Source organism: Chiloscyllium punctatum, chromosome 11 (assembly GCF_047496795.1).
Source record: "Chiloscyllium punctatum isolate Juve2018m chromosome 11, sChiPun1.3, whole genome shotgun sequence".
In the NCBI taxonomy this organism is placed as follows: Eukaryota; Metazoa; Chordata; class Chondrichthyes; order Orectolobiformes; family Hemiscylliidae; genus Chiloscyllium; species Chiloscyllium punctatum.
The window spans coordinates 94142535-94167262 of NC_092749.1; the positions used below are offsets into that span (position 1 = coordinate 94142535).

The 24728-nt window shown below is 40.3% G+C and overlaps 1 protein-coding gene across 2 annotated transcripts in view; it reads left to right on the forward strand.

Annotated features, from left to right (window-relative positions):
- The window catches only part of LOC140483223 (acetyl-coenzyme A synthetase 2-like, mitochondrial), a 78286-nt gene extending 54501 nt beyond the window's left edge, over positions 1-23785 (forward strand). Inside the window, exons 13-14 of one of the 2 annotated variants that reach the window (XM_072581305.1) lie at positions 10294-10412; positions 17451-23785. In XM_072581305.1, coding sequence (XP_072437406.1) covers positions 10294-10412; positions 17451-17630 — 299 coding nt within the window. In that variant the 3' untranslated portion in view covers positions 17631-23785. Of the gene's footprint in view, positions 1-6370; positions 6417-10293; positions 10413-17450 lie in introns of those variants that run through there. The other variant, XM_072581306.1, reaches the window with a different exon arrangement.
- Positions 23786-24728: the final 943 nt, after the last annotated feature.

Below are 24728 nucleotides of genomic sequence, written 5' to 3' on the forward strand. Positions count from 1 at the left end.
GAGTCCAAAACTAGAGGGCATAGGTTTAGGGTGAGAGAGGAAAGACATAAGAGACCTAAGAGGGTGGTACGTGTCTGGAATGAGCTGCCAGAGGAAGTGGTGGAGGCTAGTACAATTGTTACATTTAAAAGGCAATTGGATGGGCATATGAGTAGGAAGGGCTTAGAAGGATATGGGCCAGGTGTTCGTATGTGGGACTAGATTAGGTTGGGATATTTGGTCGGCATGGACTAGTTGGACCGAAGGGTCTGTTTCCATGCTGTATATCTCTATGACTCTACAATAAAGTCGTATAACTAGCATTATGATATAGTAATGACCAGATAGATGTTTTAGTAATAAAATGAAGAAATGGGAATCCTGACACCAAAACAGAAATTGATAAGAGAAATTCAAAAGATCTTTGAGAGAAAACGGAGCTAACATTTTAAGTCCAATGATATTTCTTCAGAATGTTAACTCTGTCTGTCTCTCTCCACAGATACTGCCAGATCTGCTAAATTTCTGGATCAATTTCTGTGTATGTTTTTAGTTGTATTGGTTGAGGGACAAATGATGACCAGGCCCCAAAGTAGATCTTCCTTTGCCCTTCTTCCAATATTGTAATAGATTTTTTTTTACATCCGCCTGAAATGGCAGAAGGAATTCAGTTTAAAATCAAAAGGTCACCACTCCTGATGGTGCAGCCCTCCATCGTCATAGTACTGCACTGAAGTGTCAGTTTACATTTTGTAAAGAGCCCGGTGGAACTTGAATCCACAATCTTCTGATTCAGAAATGAGAATGCTGCCTCAACAATATTTTTCCACAGATTTTCCACGTGCCATACTGTTAGATCAAATGGTTGGAATTCTCAAATGATACCTTGATAATCATATGGCCCAAAGAACTAGTCATTAATTTCCTCTTCCTGCTTCAAATTACAGTTCTAATGTTTAATGCTTTGGTGAATGACATTCTTCAGATCTGCCTAAGCATGACAATATTCCTGTTCCCTGCAGCTGACATCATGTATATATTATTTATTTTAATTAAGTTGAAAACAGTATTTCTTGTTAACTGTATTTCTCACCAATCTGCAATAACTATTGCAGAAAGTGTTTTATAATATTGTCCTTTGTCCTTCCCTTTGTTATCTTTTCCAAAAATGTCTATTAAAGGGTGTGGCTTGTGTTCAGACTTAACCCTGAAATTCTTATCCGATCAAACACAAAAGATGACTTCTGCCTTTCCACTGAGCAGAAAAGAACAACAAACCTTACTTCCCAACAAACACAGTACAGTCCAATAAATATTTTTATACAGTATGTTGTACCATTAAACAGATGCTTCTCCCTATCCTAATGTAAAATATATTTTAATGTTCCCCATTAACTTTGTACGTTTCATGACACATGAAAACTGGTGGAGAAGATGAGAAATAGTCTTTCAAAAATAGAGGCTAACATCTCAAACAATGCCTGAAGAATTTAGGTTAGAACAGGGGAATGGGTTCAGACGCAAGTTTTTTTCCCCTGAGGGCTCTTTGTGACGACAACTTTTGGATTTTCAATGGCTACTGCTATCATTCTCAGTAACTCACTTATTAGATGATTCAGTTACATTGTAATGCTACTTTCCCTCTTATGGTGCTGTGGTAGCGTCCCTGCCCCTGGACCAGAGAAGACTCAGTTCAAGTCACACCTGCTCCAGGGGTGTGGAATAACAACTCTGAACAGGTTGATTAGAAATATAGATTAAAACAATGTAACACCACTTTCTGTATTTGTCTTGGTATATGCGGCATTTGGACTCACACAGGGGCAGGATTAAAGGAATACATCAAGATTGTGAGCAACAATCAGCCCTCCATGAAATTTAAAGCCACAACACAGACAGAAAGCATTATTTTCCTAGACACCATTTGCATAAAATAACAGGTACAAGTTTGCAACAGAAGCTTATTTTCTAAATAACTGACATAATTCAACACACCTTCTCAAATGGTAAGGTCACAGCCAATGCCATTCTGTATTCATAAATCTGAAATATTTACGCCAAGCAGTACCCTTCCTTTACCTGCATCTCAGATCTCAATCTCAGATGTAAATTTAATAGCTGACACAGTGTTCATCCATTACAACAAAATCCACTCCACTTTTCTAATATACCAGCTCCTGAACATATGCATTAAGTTAGAGATTCCCCGTTCATTTGTGTGTAATTTGTTATTTCAGTGATTTCAAGTTTTCCCAGCTACTAGTTAGGTGAATGTTCCTTTGTTGACAAATTTGAAACTGTTCTTTCTTGTTTGAGGCCTTTGTCTCTCCTTGACCCCCTTGCAGTCTTCCCCTCTCCCACTTGCTGTCTCTCTCTCTCTCTCTCTCTCTATCCTGCATTATTTGTTGCCTTCCTTTCACTCTCATTTGCAGTTTCTTTCTCTCTCAACTTTCCTTGCTGTCTCTCCTTTCTCCTACAATGCCGCTGCGACCTCCCTCTCCCACCAAACCCCACTTTATTGCTTCTCTCTCTGTCTCACATGTACTTGTGGCATCCCTCTCTCTTCCACAAGCACTGTGGCCTCCCTTCTCTATTGCAGTCTTTCTGTAATCCCATTGCCTACTTGTGGCCTCCCTGTCTCTTTCTCCCACCATATCCCCACTAAGACTGATGCACCTGACTCTTGGTTCTAGTCTCCCTTGATGCTTCCCTTTCTCTCTGAAGCTGCTTGCTGCTTCCCTCTCTACAGGCTCAACCTCAGATCCTTCTCCACCCAAACTGGCTCACCCCCACCCCATATTTCCATGGCTACAGGCCCAAAGTTCCTTGGGGCTTTGCCGAGCTGCTGAATGCTCTCCAATCATAGGTTGTTTCTTTTCTGTTTCGTGTTAATAGGTTCACTAGTGAACTTATCAACAGTGGACACAAGAGGGTTGCCAAACTGAGAGTGAAGGAGCAGCTCTCACCATTTCCTTCCATTTCTATTTAGAGAGAGACTTTTGTCTCGTTGCCTCCGTGAATGAATTTTCTCATTACTGAATTATTTAAGTAAAATATCTGACTTTTAAGTCCTAATGAATCCTCTACTGGAACATCATTAAAACCTTTTGGTATGGTGATCATCTCCTTAATATACAAAGGAAGAATGAAAGCATTGCTACATGTGACTATTCATTAAGAACTTTGAAAGTTTGAGATTTGTAGAATGCAAAATGTTTGTTATTGTGTCACCTAAAATAAATAACTATGTCATATATGTAATCTGTGATTTGTAGATATTGTAAGACCAGGTCATGAAAGAATGAGAAGGCATGGGAAAGGGGGTAGGAGTTTGGGCATATCTTAACATGAGGGATATTGATGGGCCATTGGAGATGTTTGGGGAACATTAAGATTTCTGGATGGAGTGTGGGAGTGTGTGGGGAACAAAGGGTCTGAGGGCAAGTTTTTTTCAAACATCTTGGGACAAATTCCCACAGAGGTGGACCTTTTAAACAGCTTGCCTCCACAGCTGGCAGGTGCTGTTGCTGCATTTGAACTTTGGAGCATTTAGCTTAACCTCAGCCAGTATCTTCCCCTGGCCCTGAAGATCTTGTCTTCGGAGCAGCCATTTTTGAGGCAGTTGAACAAAACTGTGAGTTTTCCTGACTTCTGCTACATGTCTCGAGAATAAAAACGATAACAAAGTAGTACGATCCCAGAGGTTTTGTTGGAATTGAATGTAATCACCACATAACAAGTTATTATGGACATTAAAGACGTTGTCGATTCATAGTAAATGAGGATTACAGTGTAAGAGTGACCTTTGGTACTGAGCATGAGAAAAATACCTAAAGTTGGCCTGACAATATAGGTATGATTAATAGGAGGAAATAAGATGAAAAAGGATAGTTTGATATTCTCATTGGTCCTTTAATTCCAAGCAGTTGGCACTTTCTGCACTCCCTGATGTCCATCCCTACACTTGAACTTGTTGTGGCAAATGTATCTGGTATGAATTCTGAGGACAGGTTTGCCTTATGATATTACAGCAAAATAGAGAATGTTACTCTAATTGGGAATCAGTGCTGTAGCTGACCAGTTAATACTGTGGTTGAAACAAAGTACGGAATTGTTCCATTTCCAACACTAGCACCCGATTCCTTAACATACACAACAATAAGTATTGAATACTAAGCCCCAGTTCTGTGTAATTTATGTACAAGCCATTTGCTGCACAATGAGAAACAACTTGAAGAACAATAATTGCCAGATACGTTACTGGGAAGAGTTATCTCCACTTTGTTACACTTAATGTGTTTCAGGCGAGCTTCCTATCCATTAATGAAAAGCTGGCATGATGTTGATTTTTTTCCATTTAAAGGTGGATAAATCCCCAGGACCTGATCACGTGTATCATAGAACTCTGTGGGGAGCTAAATAAGTGATTGCTGGGCCTCTTGCTGAGAGATTTGTATCATTGATAGTCACAGGTGAGGTGCCGGAAGACTGGACGTTGGATAACATGGTGCCACTGTTTAAGAAGGGTGGTAAGGACAAGCCAGGGAACTATAGACCAGTGAGCCTGTCGTCGATGGTGGGCAAGTTGTTGGAGGGAATCCTGAGAGACAGGATGTACATGTATTTGGAAAGGCAGGAATTGATTAGGGATAGTCAACATGGCTTTGTGCGTGGGAAATCATGTCTTACAAACTTTTTTTGAGGAAGTAACAAAGAGGATTGATGAGGGCAGAGCGGTAGATGTGATCTATATGGACTTCAATAAGGTGTTCGACAAGGTTAACCATGGGAGACTGATTAGCAAGGTTAGATCTCATGGAATACAGGGAGAACTAGCCAAAGGTAGAAGACAGAGGGTTGTGGTGGAGGGTTGTTTTTCAGACTGGAGGCCTGTGACCAGTGGAGTGCCACAAGGATCGGTGCTGGGTCCTCTACTTTTTGCCATTTACATAGATGATTTGGATGTGAGCATAAGAGGTACAGTTAGTAAGTTTGCAGATGACACAAAATTGGAGGTGTAGTGGACAGTGAAGAGGGTGACCTCAGATTACAACTGGATCTGGACCAGATGGGTCAAGGATTGAGAAGTGGCAGATGGAGTTTAATTCAGATAAATGCGAGGTGTTGCATTTTGGGAAAGCAAATCTTAGCAGGACTTATACACTTAATGGTAAGGTCCTAGGGAGTGTTGCTGAACAAAGAGACCTTGGAGTGCAAGTTCATAGCTCCTTGAAAATGGAGTCGCAGGTAGATAGGATAGTGAAGAAGGCATTTGGTATGCTTTCCTTTATCGGTCAGAGTATTGAGAACAGGATTTGGGAGGTCATGTTGCGGCTGTACAGGACATTGGTTAGGCCACTGTTGGAATATTGCATGCAGTTCTGGTGTCCTTCCTATCGGAAAGGTGTTGTGAAACTTGAAAGGGTTCAGAAAAGATTTACAAGGATGTTGCCAGGGTTGGAGGATTTGAACTATAGGGAGAGGCTTAACAGGCTGGGGCTGTTTTCCCTGGAGCGTCGGAGGCTGAGGGGTGACCTTATAGAGGTTTACAAAATTATGAGGGGTATGGATAGGGTAAATAGGCAAAGTCTTTTCCCTGGAGTCGGGGAGTCCAGAACTAGAGGGCCTAGGTTTTGGGTGAGAGGGGAAAGACATAAGAGACTTAAAAGAGGCAACTTTTTACACAGAGGGTGGTACGTGTCTGGAATAAGCTGCTAGAGGAAGTGTTGGAGGCTAGTACAATTGTAACATTTTAAAGACATCTGGATGGGTATATGAGTAGGAAGGGCTTGGAGGGATATGGGCTGGGTGCTGGCAGGTGGGACTAGATTGGGTGGAATATCTGGTCGGCATGGACGGGTTGGACCAAAGGGTCTGTTTCCATGCTGTACATCTCTATGACTCTAAATCATTTGCCCTCTCTTGTCACCTTCTGTAGCTTCAACTAATGTTCAACACCTGAACAATATTGTTAACCTCTTTAAAAAACTTTACCTAGAAACCAGATAAAAGTCAATTGTTTCTGGACTATACTTACGAATGAAATACATTTTACAATAATCATGTTTAACTTAAATATGTTTCATAAGTGAAATAGTTGTTCTTCCACAAATTATGGATTGAATGATTCTTTGGTTGACCAAAAATCTAGGTTGTATGGCATAGTTTCTGAGATTAAGCCACAAAAAAGACAGTGGATGCTGTCATTTATAGATTCAACAACAGTGTGTGCATACCAGCTATTTTTAAAATAGCTTTTGTTGTTAATTTATGCCTGTCGTTTTGATAGCCATGGTGTCAGGAAAATTAATGCTTTCCTTGTGTGTTGTGGCATTATGCTTGTGGACGGGTCATTGATTATTTAGAATGTAGATGAATTCTTCTATTTCAGCTTAGTGTGAGTTCGAATACCGAATATGTGAACCCAAATACAGAAGGTAAGGTTGTACATTCATTGCATCATCTCTTAATAAATTCGTAAGAATGAAAAAGCTCCTGAAAACCAAAAGTAGCTGGCAAAAACCAAAATGTCACCCACAAGAACTTATGTAGCCTTAGACTACAGATTCCATATTCAGTTGCAAGGGATTATTTCAGGAATTTAAAGTTTTTATGGCTCCCACTTCACAGGGTATTTCTTTGTTGACAGGTTTCAAATGATTTTCTCTCCTTTGTAGTCTTCTCTCTCCTCTTGTTGTAGAGCCCTTCTTCTCACCCCTCCCCCCACAGCCTTTGCAATCTCCTTTACCTCCCCATCTTTCATGCAATGCCTTTCACCTCTCAACCCTATTTCAGCCTCATCCTTCCCTACACTTCTTGTAGTCATCTCCTTCCCCAGCCCCTTGCAGCCTCCTTATCCACTCATCCTTCTTGTGGCCTTCTCCATGCCTCCGCATCCTTTGGTATTCTCTTCCTCCTTCCCAGCCTAAATTTGCAGCCTCCTCCTCTCTTGACAGTCCCTTTATCCTCTAGTAATTGTCTTCCAACAGCTTTTTTGCACTTTTCTCCTTCACTACCCACAACACCCAAGCTCTTCAGCCCCTCAGACCCCTCTGCAGTATCTTCCACCCTCAACCCCATCCTGCAGCCTCCTTCTCTAGGTCGATGACCCACTCCCAGCGATGCCAAAAGCTAACTCCTTGGTGAAAGGTTGTTCTAGCACTCCAGACAACTGCTCTTCATTATTTTCCTAATTGCACTCTGCTCTTCCAATCACAGGCTGATTCTCATGTTTTTTGATGATGTGGAGGTGCCAGTGTTGGACTGGGGTGGACAAAGTTAAAAAATCACAAAACACCAGATTATATTCCCCAGGTTTATTTGGAATTTCAAGCTTTCGGAGCACTGCTCCTTTGTCAGGTAGCTAGTGGGGCAGGATCACAGGACACAGAATATATATTAAAAGATCCAAGTGTCATACAACAGGTGGGATGTATTGAACAAACTAGATTGCTGTTAGGTCTTTAATCACTTAGAATGGGTTGCAGGTTTCAATTTATTTAATATGTAAATCCCAGAACTTCTTTCAAGTCACATTCCTGAGATAACTTAAGGTTTTTAAAAAAAGTGACATCTCAGGTCAGACATTACATTAAAGGTGTGAGGTTAGAGACTGTCTGTATTTCAATCTTGAGTCAGATCAGTTCTATTTCCAAAGTAGGAATTTATAAAATGTCACATGGACTGACTGCCTACAGACTGTGTTCTTTTTGAACAAAATGAAATGTATTGGCAAATATAAATCTGCAAATGCAAATTCACTCCATTGACTTATATGTTTGTGTGAGGGAGAGAGAGAGAGAGAGAGAGAGAGAGAGAGAGAGAGTATGCATGTATGAGATCTTGGGTTCACGTCACACTACAGGTGAACCCACTACACGATACACATCCTCTCTTACATACAATCATACTCATGTAGACCCTCTCTCATACAAACACACAAATCCACACTTCACACTCTCGCGCACACCCAGGGACAGACATATACTCCATCTCTCTCTCTCTGACACAAACACACACTCTCTCTCTCTCTCTCTCCCCCCGCCCGACACACACACATATAAGTCTATGGGGTGAATTTGTATTTGCAGTTACATTCTATTTTGTTCAAAAAGCACACAACCTGTAGGCAGTCAGTTCACATGACAGTTTATAAATTCCTACTTTGGGAACAGAACTGGTCTGACTCAATGTTGGAACACAGACAGACTCTAACCTCACACTTTTAATGCATTATCTAATCTGAATGTCACCTTTTTTTTGAAAACCTTAAGTTATCTTGGGAATGTGACTTGTAAGAAGTTATGGTATTTACATATTAATGAACTCAAACCTGCAACCCATTCTAAGTGATAAAAGACTTAACAGCAATCTAGGTTTGTTCAATACATTGCGTCAATTATATGACACTTTGATCTTTTGGTATAAATTCTCTGTCCTATGATCCTGCCCAACTAGCTACCTGACACAGGAGCAGCGCTCCGAAAGCTTGTACTTCCAAATAAATCTATTGGATGATAACCTGGTATTGTATGTTTTTGATGATTGCTTTCCCCAGTGCATCAATCAGCACCAAGCATGGGGGGGATATAGCCTGTGATTGGAAGAGCAGTTCCTCACAGATTCTATCCTTTGTACTTCGAGGGGTAAATTTCTCCCGTTGGTCACCCCTATAATTCAATTTTCCTAGGTGGTTTGGTGGCTTCTGGGGGTGCATTCACCTACTGCCTTCATGCATTTTGAGCCCTGATGTGCAGGTGAGCATGAAAATCTTGAAGTTGCAGACTTCCATTCCCTGTAGATCACTTTCTTAAATTAGGTTTTAAAACAACAATACAATCAATGAAATTTGGTGAACAACAGAACTGGCCCAAAAGGTTTTAAAATTATAATGGAGCTGGTGCTGGTCAATGATTAATTCGTTGAATTTTAAGCTAAACACGTTGAAATTATTTTGCAACTGTTTTATCAGAAACATTAGCTTCTTGGCTTCTACTTTCATCCTGTCTGTATGGCCTAATCTTTAATTAGCTCTATGAAGTTTTATTTCTTTTAGTTTCATGTTTGTTTCTGTGAAAAACCTTTCATGTAATTGGCTGCTTGGAAAGCTGAGATATCCCCAGTGATCAGCACTGCAAGCCGATGATACGAAGTTAGGTGGACAGGCAGGTAGTACTGAGGAAGTGGGGAGGCTGCAGAAGGATCAAGACAGTTTGGGAGAGTGGTCCAGGAAATGGCTGATGAAGTTCAATGTGAGCAAAGGTGAGGTCATGCACTTTGGAAAAAAGAATACAAGCATGGACTACTTTCTAAACGGTGAGAAAATTCATAAAGCCAAAGTACAAAGGGATCTGGGTGTGCTAGTTGAGGATTCTCTAAAGGTAAACATGCAGGTTAAATCCGTGATTAAGAAAGCGAATGCAATGTTGTCATTTATCTCAAGAGGGTTGGAATATAAAAGCAGCGATGTGCTACTGAGACTTTATAAAGCTCTGGTTAGGCCCCATTTGGAGTACTGTGTCCAGTTTTGGGCCCCACACCTCAGGAAGGACATACTGGCACTGCAATGTGTCCAGTGGAGATTCACACGGATGATCCCTGGAATGGTAGGTCTAACATACGAGGAATGGCTGAGGATCCTGGGATTGTACTCATTGGAGTTTAGAAGATTAAGGGGTGATCTAATAGAAACTTACAAGGTAACACATGGCTTGGAAAGGGTGGACGCTAAGAAATTGTTTCCGTTAGGCGAGGAGACTAGGACCCGTGGGCACAGCTTTAGAATTAGAGGGGGTCAATTCAGAACAGAAATGCGGAGACATTTCTTCAGCCAGAGAGTGGTGGGTCTGTGGAATTCATTACCGCGGAGTGCAGTGGAGGCCAGGACGCTAAGTGTCTTCAAGGCAGAGATTGATAAATTCTTGATGTCACAAGGAATTATGGGCTACAGGGAGAATGTGGGTAAGTGGAGTTGAAATGCCCATCAGCCATGATTAAATGGCGGAGTGGACTCGATGGGCCGAATGGCCTTACTTCCACTCCTATGTCTTATGGTCTTATGCAGTATCACTGCATAATGACGAGCTTGAATTTCTTGGCAGAGATCTTTTAATTGTTCATTGAGAGCTCAGTGGTGTGCAGCCTTGCTTCATTACTGATTGTACACTCCTGGCCAAAGTTTCTTGATGATTTAGTTGTGGCTGTTATTGAAGACTTGCTTCAATTAAGTTTGTTTTCTGGCATTTGGCTTGCATTTTATCGACAGGGTTCTCAGCATTTCCTGGTTTCTAAAAGATAACTTGTGCTTTGTTTCAGCTGCATTTGCCTTCATTGTTTTGAAAGATACCTGCTCCATTTCTGAACTGGTCATTAAAGATCTGAAAACAAATGTTGCATCTAAGATTGCTAAATATGCTATTCCTGATCACATTCTGGTGAGTGGCCTCCCTTGCTTCTCCAAGTTTACTGTTAACAGTCAATGAACATCAACCTCACACAATATATGCATTAACTCTAGTATGTGATGGAATGTTGAAATTGAATGGGGAGTGCAGTGTTTTGAGCTACACTGCAGGGGCAGTTTTTGTTCTTAGTTAAGAACTGAAGGACAAAAGAAATGAAGTAGACCATATGGCCTTTTAAGTGTACTCAATCATTGAATACAAAATTGGCTAATCTTCTGTCTCAACTCCATTTTATCATGTATCCTCCCGCCCCATGTACCTAGACTCTGAGAGACTGAAAATGTCTCTCCTAGTCTGAAATGTGTTAAAAATAAAGAGGATCCACAATCCTCTGGGACAGTGACTTCCAAAGATTTGCAACATTTTGAACTAAGGGGTTTCTGTTCATGTTAGGACAAAATTATTGCTTCCATATTTTGAGACAGTGCCTAGAGTCCCCAGTCAGGAGAAATAAATGTCTCAGGCATGAATCTTTGCTCCTGATGTGGGAGTGCCAAGTACTTGAACATTCCCAGTTTGGTAAACCTACTTTGTAGAAAGTGCCCTGTGTGTCTAATTTTCAGTGTAAGAGATAAAGCTCCATTCCCATGACAACTTAGAGAGAGCCAAAATGGTTAGCTATCTGAAAGGCTGATCTCAATAAACTGAGACTTAGGCCCAGCTACAAACAAAAAACCAATAAAAGGTCAGCCTTCTGACCTTTTCACACCCTCTCATCCCTCACACACTTTTCAATTCTCATTCATGCTCACTCATAGCACAACCACAACAATTCATATCCCAACTACCTCCTGACCCCACTCCTCTCTTATGGCTCCCCAAAAAAACCCACACCAAATTATGGCTCTCTATCCACACTCAGTGGCTGTTTGTAGTCCTATAAATACCAACATTGTGCCAACTCATGTCACCCCACCCGTCTGACAAAAGTGCACTGGAGAGCTACTTGTAGGAAAATCTATAAATCCTTCTTCAGTACTGATTGTAGTAGCTAGGACAAATGCTGAGATGAAGTAAAATTCTAAATGTCTATGGATGTCTTCAACATGTTATCAAAAACACTGATTTAAAGAAAGAAACACTATATTTAAATTTCTTCAGCAAGTTAATCCTTTATAAAAACAAGCATTTATACTCTAGATCCCAGATTCCAGATCTTTTAACCGTTTGGAAATGTCAATCAAACTGTGAACCAACATACATTTATTAGTGATGTGATACAATCCTAGAACAATAACTCTAAGTCTTATATCAACATGTAGAATAAGGTAGAAAGCTTTTTAAAAAGAAACCATTAAAGATCAGGAGATTTAAATGCATTTACAACTTGTAAGTTCCTTGACAGTTTGATACAATCAATAAATGTATCCACTTTTGACACACATCCATGTCACTTCTAATAATTCCAGATGGCACATTACCCCTAAAGATGTCCCTGGACCTTTCTAACTAATTACCCTACCTTTGGGCCTACTGAAAATGTAAAGTTCACAAGTTTCATTTTGGACCCTGCATTCATAAAAACTGGATTTGGTTGAAGGCATCTGCATTTTAATATATTGAGCCCTCTTCATGAACCACAAATGCACCTGATACAAGCAGCCCTTGTGCCTCCACCTCCCAACTGTGAAACAAACAGTAGATGCCATGCTCAGGGACATGGCTTCTTCAATTTGCACAGTGGCCATTTTGACTAATCCAGAAACACTTGCCATCTCCAGGAAAATTTAGGCCTTAGTATTAACCTTGTATCAATCTTTTTCAGAACCTTGTGTTTCAACTGAGATCCCTTCTCATTCTTCCAATCTCCAGAGAATATAGGCCAAATTCATGCAGTCTCTTGTCACAGGACAATGCTGTCCTTACTTGAATAAATATCGTGAAACTTCACTGTACTGTTCCCTATACAAATATATTCTTTATGAAGACAAAAACTACACACGGTATTTCAGGTATGGTTTTGCCAAAGTCCTGTATACCTTTTGTAAGCTTTCCTTACACTTGTATCTCAATCACCTTGCGATAAATGATAAATTGCAATTTATCTTTATAATTGCTTGCTGTACCTGCATGAAAATACTCTGTATTCCCTATGAATACATTTAAGTCCCTCTGAACATCAATATTTACAAATTCTGTGTCATTCAAAACAAAAAGCCTTATTACTTACTCTTATTATTAAAGTAAGTAATTAGGGTGGGGGGACCTGGGTCTGGAAGGGATGCTGTTCAGAGGGTCGGTGCAAACCCTATGGGCTGAATGGCCTCTTTCTGCACTGTAGGGTCTCTATGCCTTCCATGGCAGCTGTAAACATTTGTGTGGTGGTCAGGGAGCATTTAACTAGACAGGAGATGGTGGGCGGCAATATTGCCACTTCTGCCTCCAACCCGAATAAGTCAGTGGTGGGAAAGCCCATGGACAGCCTTTTTAACCTCTGACAGGTTAAGATATCATGAACCCATGGTGGATGTGGGAGTTGATGTGCAGGGGGCACAATAAGGAAATCTTTTCAGGGTTCCTTGTCAGATCTGGTTTGGTGGAAGGATCCTAAGTCAAAGAATTCAGCATTGGGAAGATTGTGTCTGCTGAGAGCATACACTCCCTTACTGCCAACATTCCTGTCCCTCCTCCATGATACTCACACCATGACATCCATTATCATTCACAAGTGGCCATGGGACTGAGCAATAATACTTGACCTTGGTAGGTGTTATGACTGCCACTGCCTCCCAGTGGGTTGTTGAGTCCTTGGTTCCACAGTTAAGTGCCTGTGTGGTACTAAAAGGAGATGCAGGGATCTGGCCAGCTATTCAGTTGGAGAGTAAGACTCCTATCATTGTCATTAAATATCACCTTTGTATCTCTATGTAGCTTCTTAGTAGTCTCCTTACAGTTTACTTTCCCAGGTAAAAACAGGGTCAAAACTAGGTTTACTTTCCCATCCAAATTTGTATTGCATTACTTTTAGTCTCTTTACCTAAGTCACCAATATAGTTTGGAAGCAACTAAAGCCCCTTCAATGATCTTTACACTTCACTAGTCAAAGCCTGCCAATTTGAAAATGCCCCATTTATACCTACACTTTGCTTCCTCTCTGTTAAATAATCCTCAAATGCATGAGCTTTTATCTTGTGTACTAAACCTGGTTCCCCTCAAAAAGCATTGATGTATTTATCAAACATGATCTTTTAAATCCTTCCTTGTAAAGATTTATGTGGAGTAGTGGAAGTGTTGTGGCTGATAAACACACTGACAGGATGGACTTGTCACTATTTTCATACCTTCACATTCTTCTTTGGGAAGAATTGTTTGAAGTACTGTGCAAATTCACAGGCTAATTGATAATCTGACAGGCCACAATATAAAAACTCATTCCAAGCGCTACCGCTGTTAGGTGGTAGTGTGGGGGGTTATAAATAAAGAAATGGAAATAAAATATAAACAGCAGATTTAGAATATCTTAAAAGAACTCCTTCCATGGTCTTAACCATATTTTCTTAGCTGAATAGATGATAATTTTTCTGTGGCAGGAGGGTTAATGAAAGTTTTTGAAGTCTCTACCTGCTAGGATTATTTGGAGCAAATTTTAAATCCTACCCATTCTGAGTCAGGCAAGAATATTATAACTGAGCTCAAGGCTTGTTTCTTCGCTGTGCCAATGTGGAGGCAATGCATAGGAGATGGAAAAGTTGGAAAAATCCAATGGAAGCAACAGGGATTCCTGCCATAAATGTGGCTATGTGAGGTTATTGATAGAGTATGCTTGCTACAGGCCAGCCCCCTTTGCCAGTAATACCTCCACTTACCTCAACCTAATACTCCTTTTCTCATTAGCATCTCATCTAAGAGCCACAAAAATTCATTACTTAAGATGTGTATATGTTGGTGATGAAGAGGGGTACGAGGTTGGTGGTAAGGTTCTGCTTTTGCAATTGTCATGCATTAAACTATTGTCGCTCCATCAAAAGCAATATTTGCACAACCATTACTCTTTGTGCAATAAAACATATAACTTACATTAACCAGAAAAAACAACCTTCGTAATAAAGGTGCACAATTTAAAAGTTTAAGGTAGTTCACCTCAACTTGAAACTTCAACAGCACATTCCACTCTTCTTATATTTTCCTCCTACCAATCCCCAGTGATTCTTAGATGCTGGTAAAGATATCAACAGTGTATAGTTGAATATCTTCCTTCATTGAATATTCAGTTGATCACCCTGAAGGTCACCTGGGAGCAAAGGACTAGCTGAACCTGGTTGACAATTAAAGGCCTCATTTGCCTTCACTGCCATGACATGTGGGGTAGTGGCAGGAGAGCCAGTGTACAAAGGCCTTTTTAAAATCTGATTTCTTCAAAAGGCAGGTAGGAAGTGGAAGCACATTAGTTGCAGTCAAGGCAGATGGGCATGCCTGTGTGCACTGAGGATACACCCATCTCCAATAAGATATCACTTTTCCCCTCATTTTGTTTATCCCTGCTTGGTCTTCAAAGCCCAGACTGTTCCCTAGGTTGCCTAATCTGTTTCCACCCTAAAAGCCAGAAATTTAACTGGGTTCAGATGTCATTGATAATCTCTGTGGGTCTTAATAAGATAATAGGACCATGAGACATAGGACAAAAAATTAGGCCATTCAGCCTATCAAGTCTGCTCCACCATTCAATCATAGCTGATGAATTTCTCAACCCCATCCTCATTCTGTAATCCTTGATCCCCTTGATACTCAAGAACCTATCTCTCTCAGTCTTACATATACTCAATGACCTGGCCTCCACAGTCTTCTATGGCAATGAATTCCATAGATTCACCACTCTGGCTGAAGGCGTTTCTCCTTATCTCCGTTCTAAATGGTCTTCCCTTTACTGTAAGGCTATGCCCTCAGGTTTTAGTCTCTCCTACCAATGGAAACATCTTCCCAACATCTATTGTACCCACCCCCACCAGGCCATTCAGTATTCTATATGTTTCTGTTAGATCCCCCCACATCCTTCTAAATGCCATGGAGTATAGACCCAGAGGCTTCAAACGTTCTTCATATGTTAAGTTTTTAATTCCTGGGACCATTCTCATGAACCTTCTTTGAACATGCTCCAGGGCCAGTACATGCTTACTGAGATATGGGACCCAAAACTGCACACAATATTCCAAATGTGTTCTGACCAGAGCCTTATAGAGCTTCAGAAGTACATTCCTGCTTCTGTATTAAGTCCTCTCAAAATAAATGCCATCATTGCATCTGCCTTCCTAACTACTGACTCAACCTTCAAGTTTACCTTGAGAGAACCTTGGACTAGAAGTCTCAAGTCTCTTTGCACTTCAGACTTGTGAATTTTCTCCCCATTTAGAAAATAGTCCATGCCTCTATTCTCCTACCAAAGTGCATGACCTCACACTTTCAACATCTACTCTACTGACCCCAACCAGGCTATTCAGTATTCTGTATGTTTCAGTTGGATCCCCCCCCCCCCACATCCTTTTAAACTTTCCCACATTGTACTTCATTTGCCACTTCTTTGCCCTCTCTCCTAAGATTCTGATTAGATTAGATTCTCTACAGTGTGGAAACTGGCCCAAAACGTCCACACCGTCCCTCCGATGAGTAACCCACCCAGACCCATTCCCCTACCCTATATTTAACCCTGACTAATGCACCTAACACTGTGGGCAATTTAGCATGGCCAATTTACCTGACCTGCACATCTTTGGATTGTGGGAGGAAACCGGAGCACCCAGAGGAAGCCCACGCAGACACAGAGAGAATCTGCAAACTCCAAACAGGCAGGCGGGAATCGAATCCAGGTCCCTGGTGCTGTGAGACAGCAATGCTAACCACTGAGCCACCATGCCACCCCGCAGTCCAAACCTGTCCAAATCCTTCTGCAGCCTTCCTGCCTCTTCAATGCTACCTGTCCCTCTACCTATCTTTGTATTGTCTGCAAACTTACTGAGAATGCCCTCAGTTCCTTCAATTAGATCATTAATTATAAAGTGAAAAGTTGTGGTCCCAACACTGAGCCTTGCAGAACACCACTTGTCACCAGCTGCCATCCTGAGAAAGACCCTTTTATCTCCACTCTCTGCTTTCTGCCAGACAGCCAGGCTTCTATTCATACTAGCACCTTGCCTCTAACACCATGGGCCCTATCTTAGTCAGTAGCCTCCTGTGCAGCACCTTGTCAAAAGCCTTCTTGAAGTTCAGGTAGGTAACATTCATTGGCTCTCCTTGGTCTAACCTGCTTGTTACTTGCTCAAAGAATTCTAGCAGATTTGTCAGGCATGACCTCCCCTTGATAAAATCATGTTGACTTTACCCTACTTTACCATACAGCTTCAAGTATTCAGAAATCTCATTCTTCATGATGGATTCCAGAAATCTGGGGTAAACTCCATCTGGTCCACATAATTTCTCCACCTTCAGGCCATTAAGTTTTTCTTGCACTTTCTTCTTGGTGATGGCTACCATACTCGACCTCCCTCACTCTCTTGCATTGCTGGGACATTACTTGTCGTCTTTCAGTCTAGAGATCACACACTATTGGGTTCGGTTGGGTGGAACCGCCTGTTCATGAAGGACTGAAAGTTGAACATCAATGTGTTCTGTGGGCAAGCTTTTTAAAAATCCATAGAAATCCTTTGGTACCATCTTTTGTTTTGGAGGTGGTGGGTTAGGAGCAAGCAGCATGCTTGTATACCAGCCCCATTGTGCAAGCACCTGAGTCCAATGAACCTTGAGCAAACTCAAAGGTCCAAGTTGGGAAAATCCTGCTGCAAAGTTGGTAGTGAGGAGTAAATTCTTTACGAAGTGAGTTGTTGCCACCTGGCATCCTGCAAAGGGAGCTAATTACACAGTTCATAATCGTTCATAAGGTTACTATTGTCTGCACTTGAAATGCCTGATGTTACACGTAGTTGGAACAAGCAATTATTTGCCACCTAAAAGGCGTACCCACTCTATCTACTTCTTCTATAGGTTTGGATTTCATTTAATTATTGTTTCTATTTTCAGGTTGTGAAGCGACTTCCCAAAACCCGATCTGGGAAAATCATGAGGCGGGTGTTGAAGAAAATAGCCACTGATGATACTTCTAATCTGGGTGACCTCAGCACATTAGACGACCCTCAAATCATCTCAGAGATCATTGCAGCCTACACAAAGTATAAAAAAGACCACATGACCAGAAAATAAACAGTCAGCATTCCTTAAATCATCCCAAAATTTTGACACTCATAGCACCAACTGGTTGTATATTCTTAAAACGATATTTTTTCTGTGTTGCACTTAAAAAAAAACTAACAATGCTGACTTTAATTAACATTAATTCTGAATTGGTGCTAAAAGAAGAAATGATTCCTCCTTGTCCCTAATTTCCCCCTTGACCCTTCTCATGGAGACAATCACAATTACATTGGTCTAAGTGCCTGTAGTGTCCCAGAATCTGATCAACAGTATTCGGTCCATTTCTACAGTTGAAGTGGCTGATCTGCCAAGTCTATTTCTCACTCTGAAATGGCTGTCTGTATTAGCACATTCCATCATATGTTGTTATGAGAAAATGATTGGGAAGCCTGACTGATGTTAAAAAATTCCCCTCATAACACAAGGTATTATTCTACTGTGAGGCTTGTGTCATTCTCCTGCTAAAGGACTGATAGGGAATCAGAATTGAGATTTACTTGTCCTTGTCTACTTCACTGTCAAATATGGCATAAGTTGTTAAAAAAAGTGAATTGAATTAATTCATAGAATCAGTGTGAATAAACTTCTGATTTGCTTTTAAAATGAAAGTAAATAGACTTTAGACATATACAACGAAGAATAACAGCAATAGCAGAGATTTTTTGTATTTGTGCTCTTTTATGCTTGAAGTTTTCTGCTTATTATAGGCTGGCAAATGCAGAACTGGACAATATGAAACAATATGTATTTGACCAAGATTTGTTTGAATAAGTGTCTTGATCATCCAGGACATGTAGAACTTTGCTGTTCGTGTCTAAACACGCAGAAAGTCCCATAATTCATTTACCATCTCTGTATTTGCTGACCTACACTAACTGTCTTAATTGTAAAATTTCAATCCTGGTTTTCAAATTCCATCCTGATACTGCTCCTCCCTATCTCAGTAATCTCCCGCAGCTCCAAAACTCAGATATATTTATTCAGGGCATTCTCAGGATTATTCGGGTCTGACTTTCCCCCATTTCTTGCTGCCTGGACTTAACAGCAGAACCACAGCACAGCAGATTGCAATACGGTGTAAATACATGCATGTTCTAACCCAATTAAACCAGGCGATGAAAACAGCAAAATAAAACAACTGCACATGCCGAAAATCTGAAACAAAAATCAAAAATGCTGGAGAAACTCAGCAGGTCTGGCAGCATCTGTGGACAGAAAGCAGAATTAATGTTCTTTAGAACAGAACATGGAATAGCAGTTTCTGATGTGTAGGGAAAATTATTCACTAGAAGGCAAATATTTTTGAACACAGCCCAAATGCATACGTTTAGTGAGAGCTTTATTTCAGTCAACCATATGCCATTAAATCCACAGTAGACAAACAGGAGGCTGGAAGAGCACAGCAAACCAAGCAGCATCAGGAGGTGGAGAATTCAACATTCCAGGTATAACCCTTCTTCAGGACTAAATGTGCGGGGAAGGGGGAGCTACAGCCAAAAACAAGCTCCCCTTGTTCACACAACCAATTGACACCCAATTAAACCGTAACTAATAATTAAGAGTTAATTAACCTGTTCCCTCATTCAACTGCGTCTTTGGTATCCTTCAAAACACATAAGGATAAAATTATATTTTTCTTCTTAAATAAATCTATCTAATTTTTAAAAGACCTAACAAAATATACAAAAAGACAGCATATTACATTCCCTTCTGTTTCTCTGGGCATTAAAAGCTCAATTGTCCTTTTTCCAGCGTGTTAAATAGTTTCTTAGTGCCTTTCTTTGTAAAACAATCAATCAGATAGCTGTTTGCTGCTATCCACCCATTTCAATTTAGTAATTTCTCCATTCTCCAGCATGTTTTAAAACTGTAATATTGATCCTTAGACATTTTTCATTTACACATTTCATTGAATGTACATTATCCCAGTGACTTATCAATGTAGCTCTCAGTGGTATTGCTATTCATTTACTTGAATTTTTTCAATATTGTTGCAAAGAAAACTGTCCTCTTTCAGCTCATCAAGAGCAAGAGTTTCTGCCACTAAAAGTACATGTACAATTTACTACTCTTTTGAACTTCTTAGTTTCCCCAGCTAAAGGACAACATTTATCTCAATTTTCCATGAGAAAAATTATAAAGCCTTCTGCACTTGAGAACCCATCTCTGAGATTTTCATAACAAACATCACTACAAATAAGTGTCATGTTTCTGGCTTCTCCCAATGATACAAATTTCAAAACACAATTATCCATTTTTAATTTTTTTTCAATGTTTTGTTTGCCTGAACAATATGTTCCATCTTGCGATTTCTTAAGTTGTACTTAACACTAATACTTCAAAACTGGCAACTGGTCTTGTTTGGTTGCCCAGACAATTTAGCTGTTAAAATAAACTTCACAATTCCTTTATTTCAGTTTTGGAAGGTACTGCATCTCCTTGCATCTTTGATTAATAAAATGGTGTTATCATTTTCCTAAAAAGAAGGTTATTATTAATTTTATTAACTTGTCTTCTGTCATTGTTTGTGGCAACAATGACTTCTTGATCACATGGGCTCCTACTGCTGGTGGTATTCCTGGTTTTTACTACATGCTTGACCTAGTTAAACTATGCCTTCTGCCTTGCCTTCTATCTCCTGGAGTGCAGCAGTTTGATCTTCCCTGCTTTTATTCGAATTCCTTTCAATAGTTTCTGATCTCTCTTTGGGGACTACTATTTGAGCTTACACAGCATTTTTTTGCCATGCATCATTGTTCTTTATGCTTCAAATGTCCTGCCCTTCATCATGTACATTCATTCAGCTTTTATATTTTCCAGCAGCCTTCCTGCTCTACTTATAATAGTCACATTTCTGCATAAACAAATCTCTTCTAGTAAATATTTGACTTTTGTATCTACTTTGGCTGTTATCCTTTTGGACCAACAGCCTCAAATTGACCATCAGAATTAATTTGTCCATTGCTGAATTGTCGATTATGACAGGAAAACACAATCGATAAATGAGGGCTCCTTCCTGGAGCCTACTGGGAAATTAGTAGGGTTTAAGTCAGCAGTCTTCTCATATGGTGAAGGGCCTTCCTACTACTAGCAAAATGCCTGGGGAAATCGGAAAATTGGCCATGAAATAGCTTAGTTGGGCTGCAGGCAGATGCTGGAGCTTATTCTAAAGAAATAGAATTCAAGAGCTGAGCACTAAGTTATATTCAACTTCAATTTTCACGGTCAGACTATGCTTAGACTAATGTCACTGCTTGGGAATATAGCACTTCGGTACTGCAAGATGACAGCGTGTATCTGTCTTCAGCAATACTTAAAACGAATGTGCTCTCTTCTGGTCTCTGTATTAAAATCACTGGTTCACTTACCAGCATCCAAACTCTTATTACTATCGACATCGACTGTGCAGTGAGCCAAAAGAACACTATATTGTCATCAAAACTGGAACCATAAAAACCTGTGCCACAGTTACACACATAATGAAGAAACAAATGAAATAACCAAATTACAAGATGCCAAAATAAGTAACATAGTTCAAACACAACCAAAGGAAATCTTGCCAACTAAATCTGAATGCAATCAATGTCCAAAAGCAGCTGGTTTGGCAGTGTGGCCTGAATTTTCATGTCTTAGTCAGGAATGTAGGGTCTGGAAAATTCTCGACTGTAATTTGACTTGGAAGAAAATACAGCAGATTAATTTAGACTTAGATTATTTACAGTGTAGAAACAGGCCCTTCGGCCCAACAAGTCCACACTGACCCGCCGAAGCACAATCCACCCAGACCCATTCCCCCACATTTATCCCTGCCCGTAACACTATGGGCAATTTAACATGGCCAATTCACCTAACCATGTTTGCATTTTTGATCCAGTGAGGTGAGTGTTGATGCCCTGGAAATCATTCAGGGGTAGCTGCATGTGAAGTTAAATGTCTAAAAGGCTGAAATAAAAGCAAAACAAAAGCACACCTGATGTTGGAAAATTGGAATAAAACAATAAAAGCTGGAGAAACCCAACAGGTCAGGCAGCATCGACAGAGAGAGAAACAGAGTCTACATTTCAAGTCCAATATGGCTCTTAGAGTCATAGAGATGTACAGCATGGAAACAGACCCTTCAGTCCAACCCGTCCCCAAACCCTTCCTATTCATGTACCCATCCAAATGCCTCTTAAATGTTGCAATTGTACCAGCCTTCACCACATCCTCTCGCAGCTCATTCCATACACGTACCACCTTCTGCGTGAAAAAAGTTGCCCCTTAGGTCTCTTTTATATCTTTCCCCTCTCACCCTAAACCTATACCCTCTAGTTCTGGACTCCCCAACCCCAGGGAAAAGACTTTGTCTATTTATCCTATCCATGCCCCCATAATTTTGTAAACCTCTATAAGGTCACCCTTCAGCCTCTGATGCTCCAGGGAAAACAGCCCCAGCCTGTTCAGCTCTCCCTGTAGCTCAGATCCTCCAACCCTGGCAACATCCTTGTAAATCTTTTCTGAACCCTTTCAAGTTTCACACCATCTTTCCAATAGGAAGGAGACCAGAATTGCATGCAATATTCCAACAGTGGCCTAACCAATGTCCTGTACAGCCGCAACATGACCTCCCAACTCCTGTACTCAATACTCTGACCAATAAAGCTCTTCAGAGCTTTGGTAATCCAGGACTTGCAAAGAAGAATACAAAACCACAACCAGCCTGAAAACCCGTATCTCTCACACCCACTCATCCTCCACGCTGTCTTCATTACCTCTATATAGAGACAGAGATGTACGGTCCAATTCATTCATGCCGACTAATTATCCATTTGCCAGTATTTGGCCCATACCCCTCCAAACCCTATTCATATATCCATCCAGATGCCTTTTAAATGTTATAATTGTATCAGCTGCCACCATTTCCTCTGACAGCTTATTCAATACACTTACCATCCTCTGCATGAAAAAAGTTGACCCTGAAGTCCCTGTAAAATATTTCTCCTCTCATCTTAATGTTATGCCTTCTAGTTTTCGATTCACCTACCCTGAGGAAAAGACCTTGACTGTTCACCTTATCCGTACCCTTCATGATTTTATAAACTTCTATATGGTCACCTTCAGCCTCCAATGCTCGAGGGAAAATAGTTCCAGCCTATTCAGCCTCTCCCTATAGCTCAAACCGTCCAACCCTGGCAACATTTTTGTTAAATTTTTCAAGTTTCACAACATCCTTTCTGTAGCAGGGAGATGAGAATTGCACGCAATATTCCAAAAGTGGCCTAACCAATGTCCTGTACAGCTGCAATGTGATCTCCCAACTCCTGTATTCAGTACACTAACCAATAAAGGCAAGCATACCAAACACCTTCTTTACTATCCTGTCTAGTTGGTACTCCACTTTCAAGGGACTATGAACCTGCACTCCAAGGCCTCCTTGTTTGGCAACACTCCTCAGTACCTTACCATTAAGTGCGTAAATCCTGCCATGCTTTGCCTCATCAAAATGCAGCACCTCATATTTATCTAAATTAAGCTCCATCTGCCACTCCATGCCCCATTGGCCCATCTGATCAAGGTAACCATTACACCACCAATTTTGGTGTCATCTGCAAACTTACTTACCATACCTCCAATGTTCATATTCAAATCATTTACATAAATGACAAAAAAAAGTGGATCCAGCACCATGGCACCATATACCAACGTATGCTACCTAACTTCTTATACCTTCCATGCCAACTGCTACTCCTACTTCTTAGCCTCAGACTCTTAAGGCCAACCTAAACTCTGTATCCACCCCATTTCCCCTCATACCTTCCAAAGCAACCTATGCCCCCAAGCCCAGTGGCCTTTATAGCTTCTGTGTTAACTTAGTGATAACTCAAGCTAAACCATGTATCCCACACACCATACGTTGCCCGTACACCCTCCATATTGATTCAAGTAAAATGTTGATATAAAGTTTTTATTAATTACTATTTTGATTAAAAATCATTTCATTGTGAACATTGTGAATATCTATTCACTACATTTAAATTCCTTCTACCACTTTATCACTTGTAAAACCAGGCATTTTTAATTATTGCCTCACATCAAAGTCTTTATAATTGCTTGAAACTGTTAATCAAACTGTAAACTTACCCCTCTGTATAAATTATAAGTGAGTTGTGTAGCACAAATTACATAATGATGCCTTAACAGTTTGACAATTTAATAAATGTATCCACTTTTATTATGCAGACTGACATTTACTCTTAACAAACCCAAATGGCACTTTACGTCTTCCAAAGGACATCTAACCACTCCTAAAAATGTCCCTGGATGTATCCAAAAAGTTACCTTCCCTCTTTAAAAGGGCATCCTATGTTTCCAAAGAACTGCAGTACGTTTAGACCTTGTCCTGAATTTCTAACATCCACATATTGTGACTTGGACATCCCATGAACAAAAATTGGATCCGTTTAAACACAGCTGCAATATTAACACCAAATATGCAGCTTGCTTCCATAAACTACAGGCTTGCAGTATAGAACAGCAGCAAACAATTCAGCCTGTGAAGCCTGTTTGCCATTCAGTACAATTGTAGCACATTGAACACTTCATTGCGAGCATGGTTTTATGAAGGCGAAATCCTGTTAACTAATTTGGTAGGGTTCTTCAACGATATAAAAAGGTAAGTAGGTAAATGGGAAATCCTATAGATGTATATCTGGAAAGCAGTTGATAAGGTGCTGCAAAATACATTAATAGAGTTAATTTATTAGCTTGGCTAGAGGCTTGGCTAACCAACAGAAAGAAGAGTCAGAATAAATGTGTCTTTTTCAGGTTGCCAAGATCTAACTAGTGGAGTGCCACAGAGTTTTGTCCTTGGGCCGCAACTATTTACAATGTGTATTAATTACTTTCTTGCAGGGATAGAAAGTACGAAAGCTAAATTTGCAGGTGACACTAAAATAGGTAGAAAAGTATGTTGCAGTAAAGAAATGAAAAAAAATTACAAATGGATATTTGTAGGTTAGGTGAATGGGCCAAAATTTGGCATATGGAGTTCAACATAGATAAACGTGTGAAGTTATCCATTTTGGTCAGAAGAATAGAAAAAAACTCATTATCTAAATGGAGGGAAAG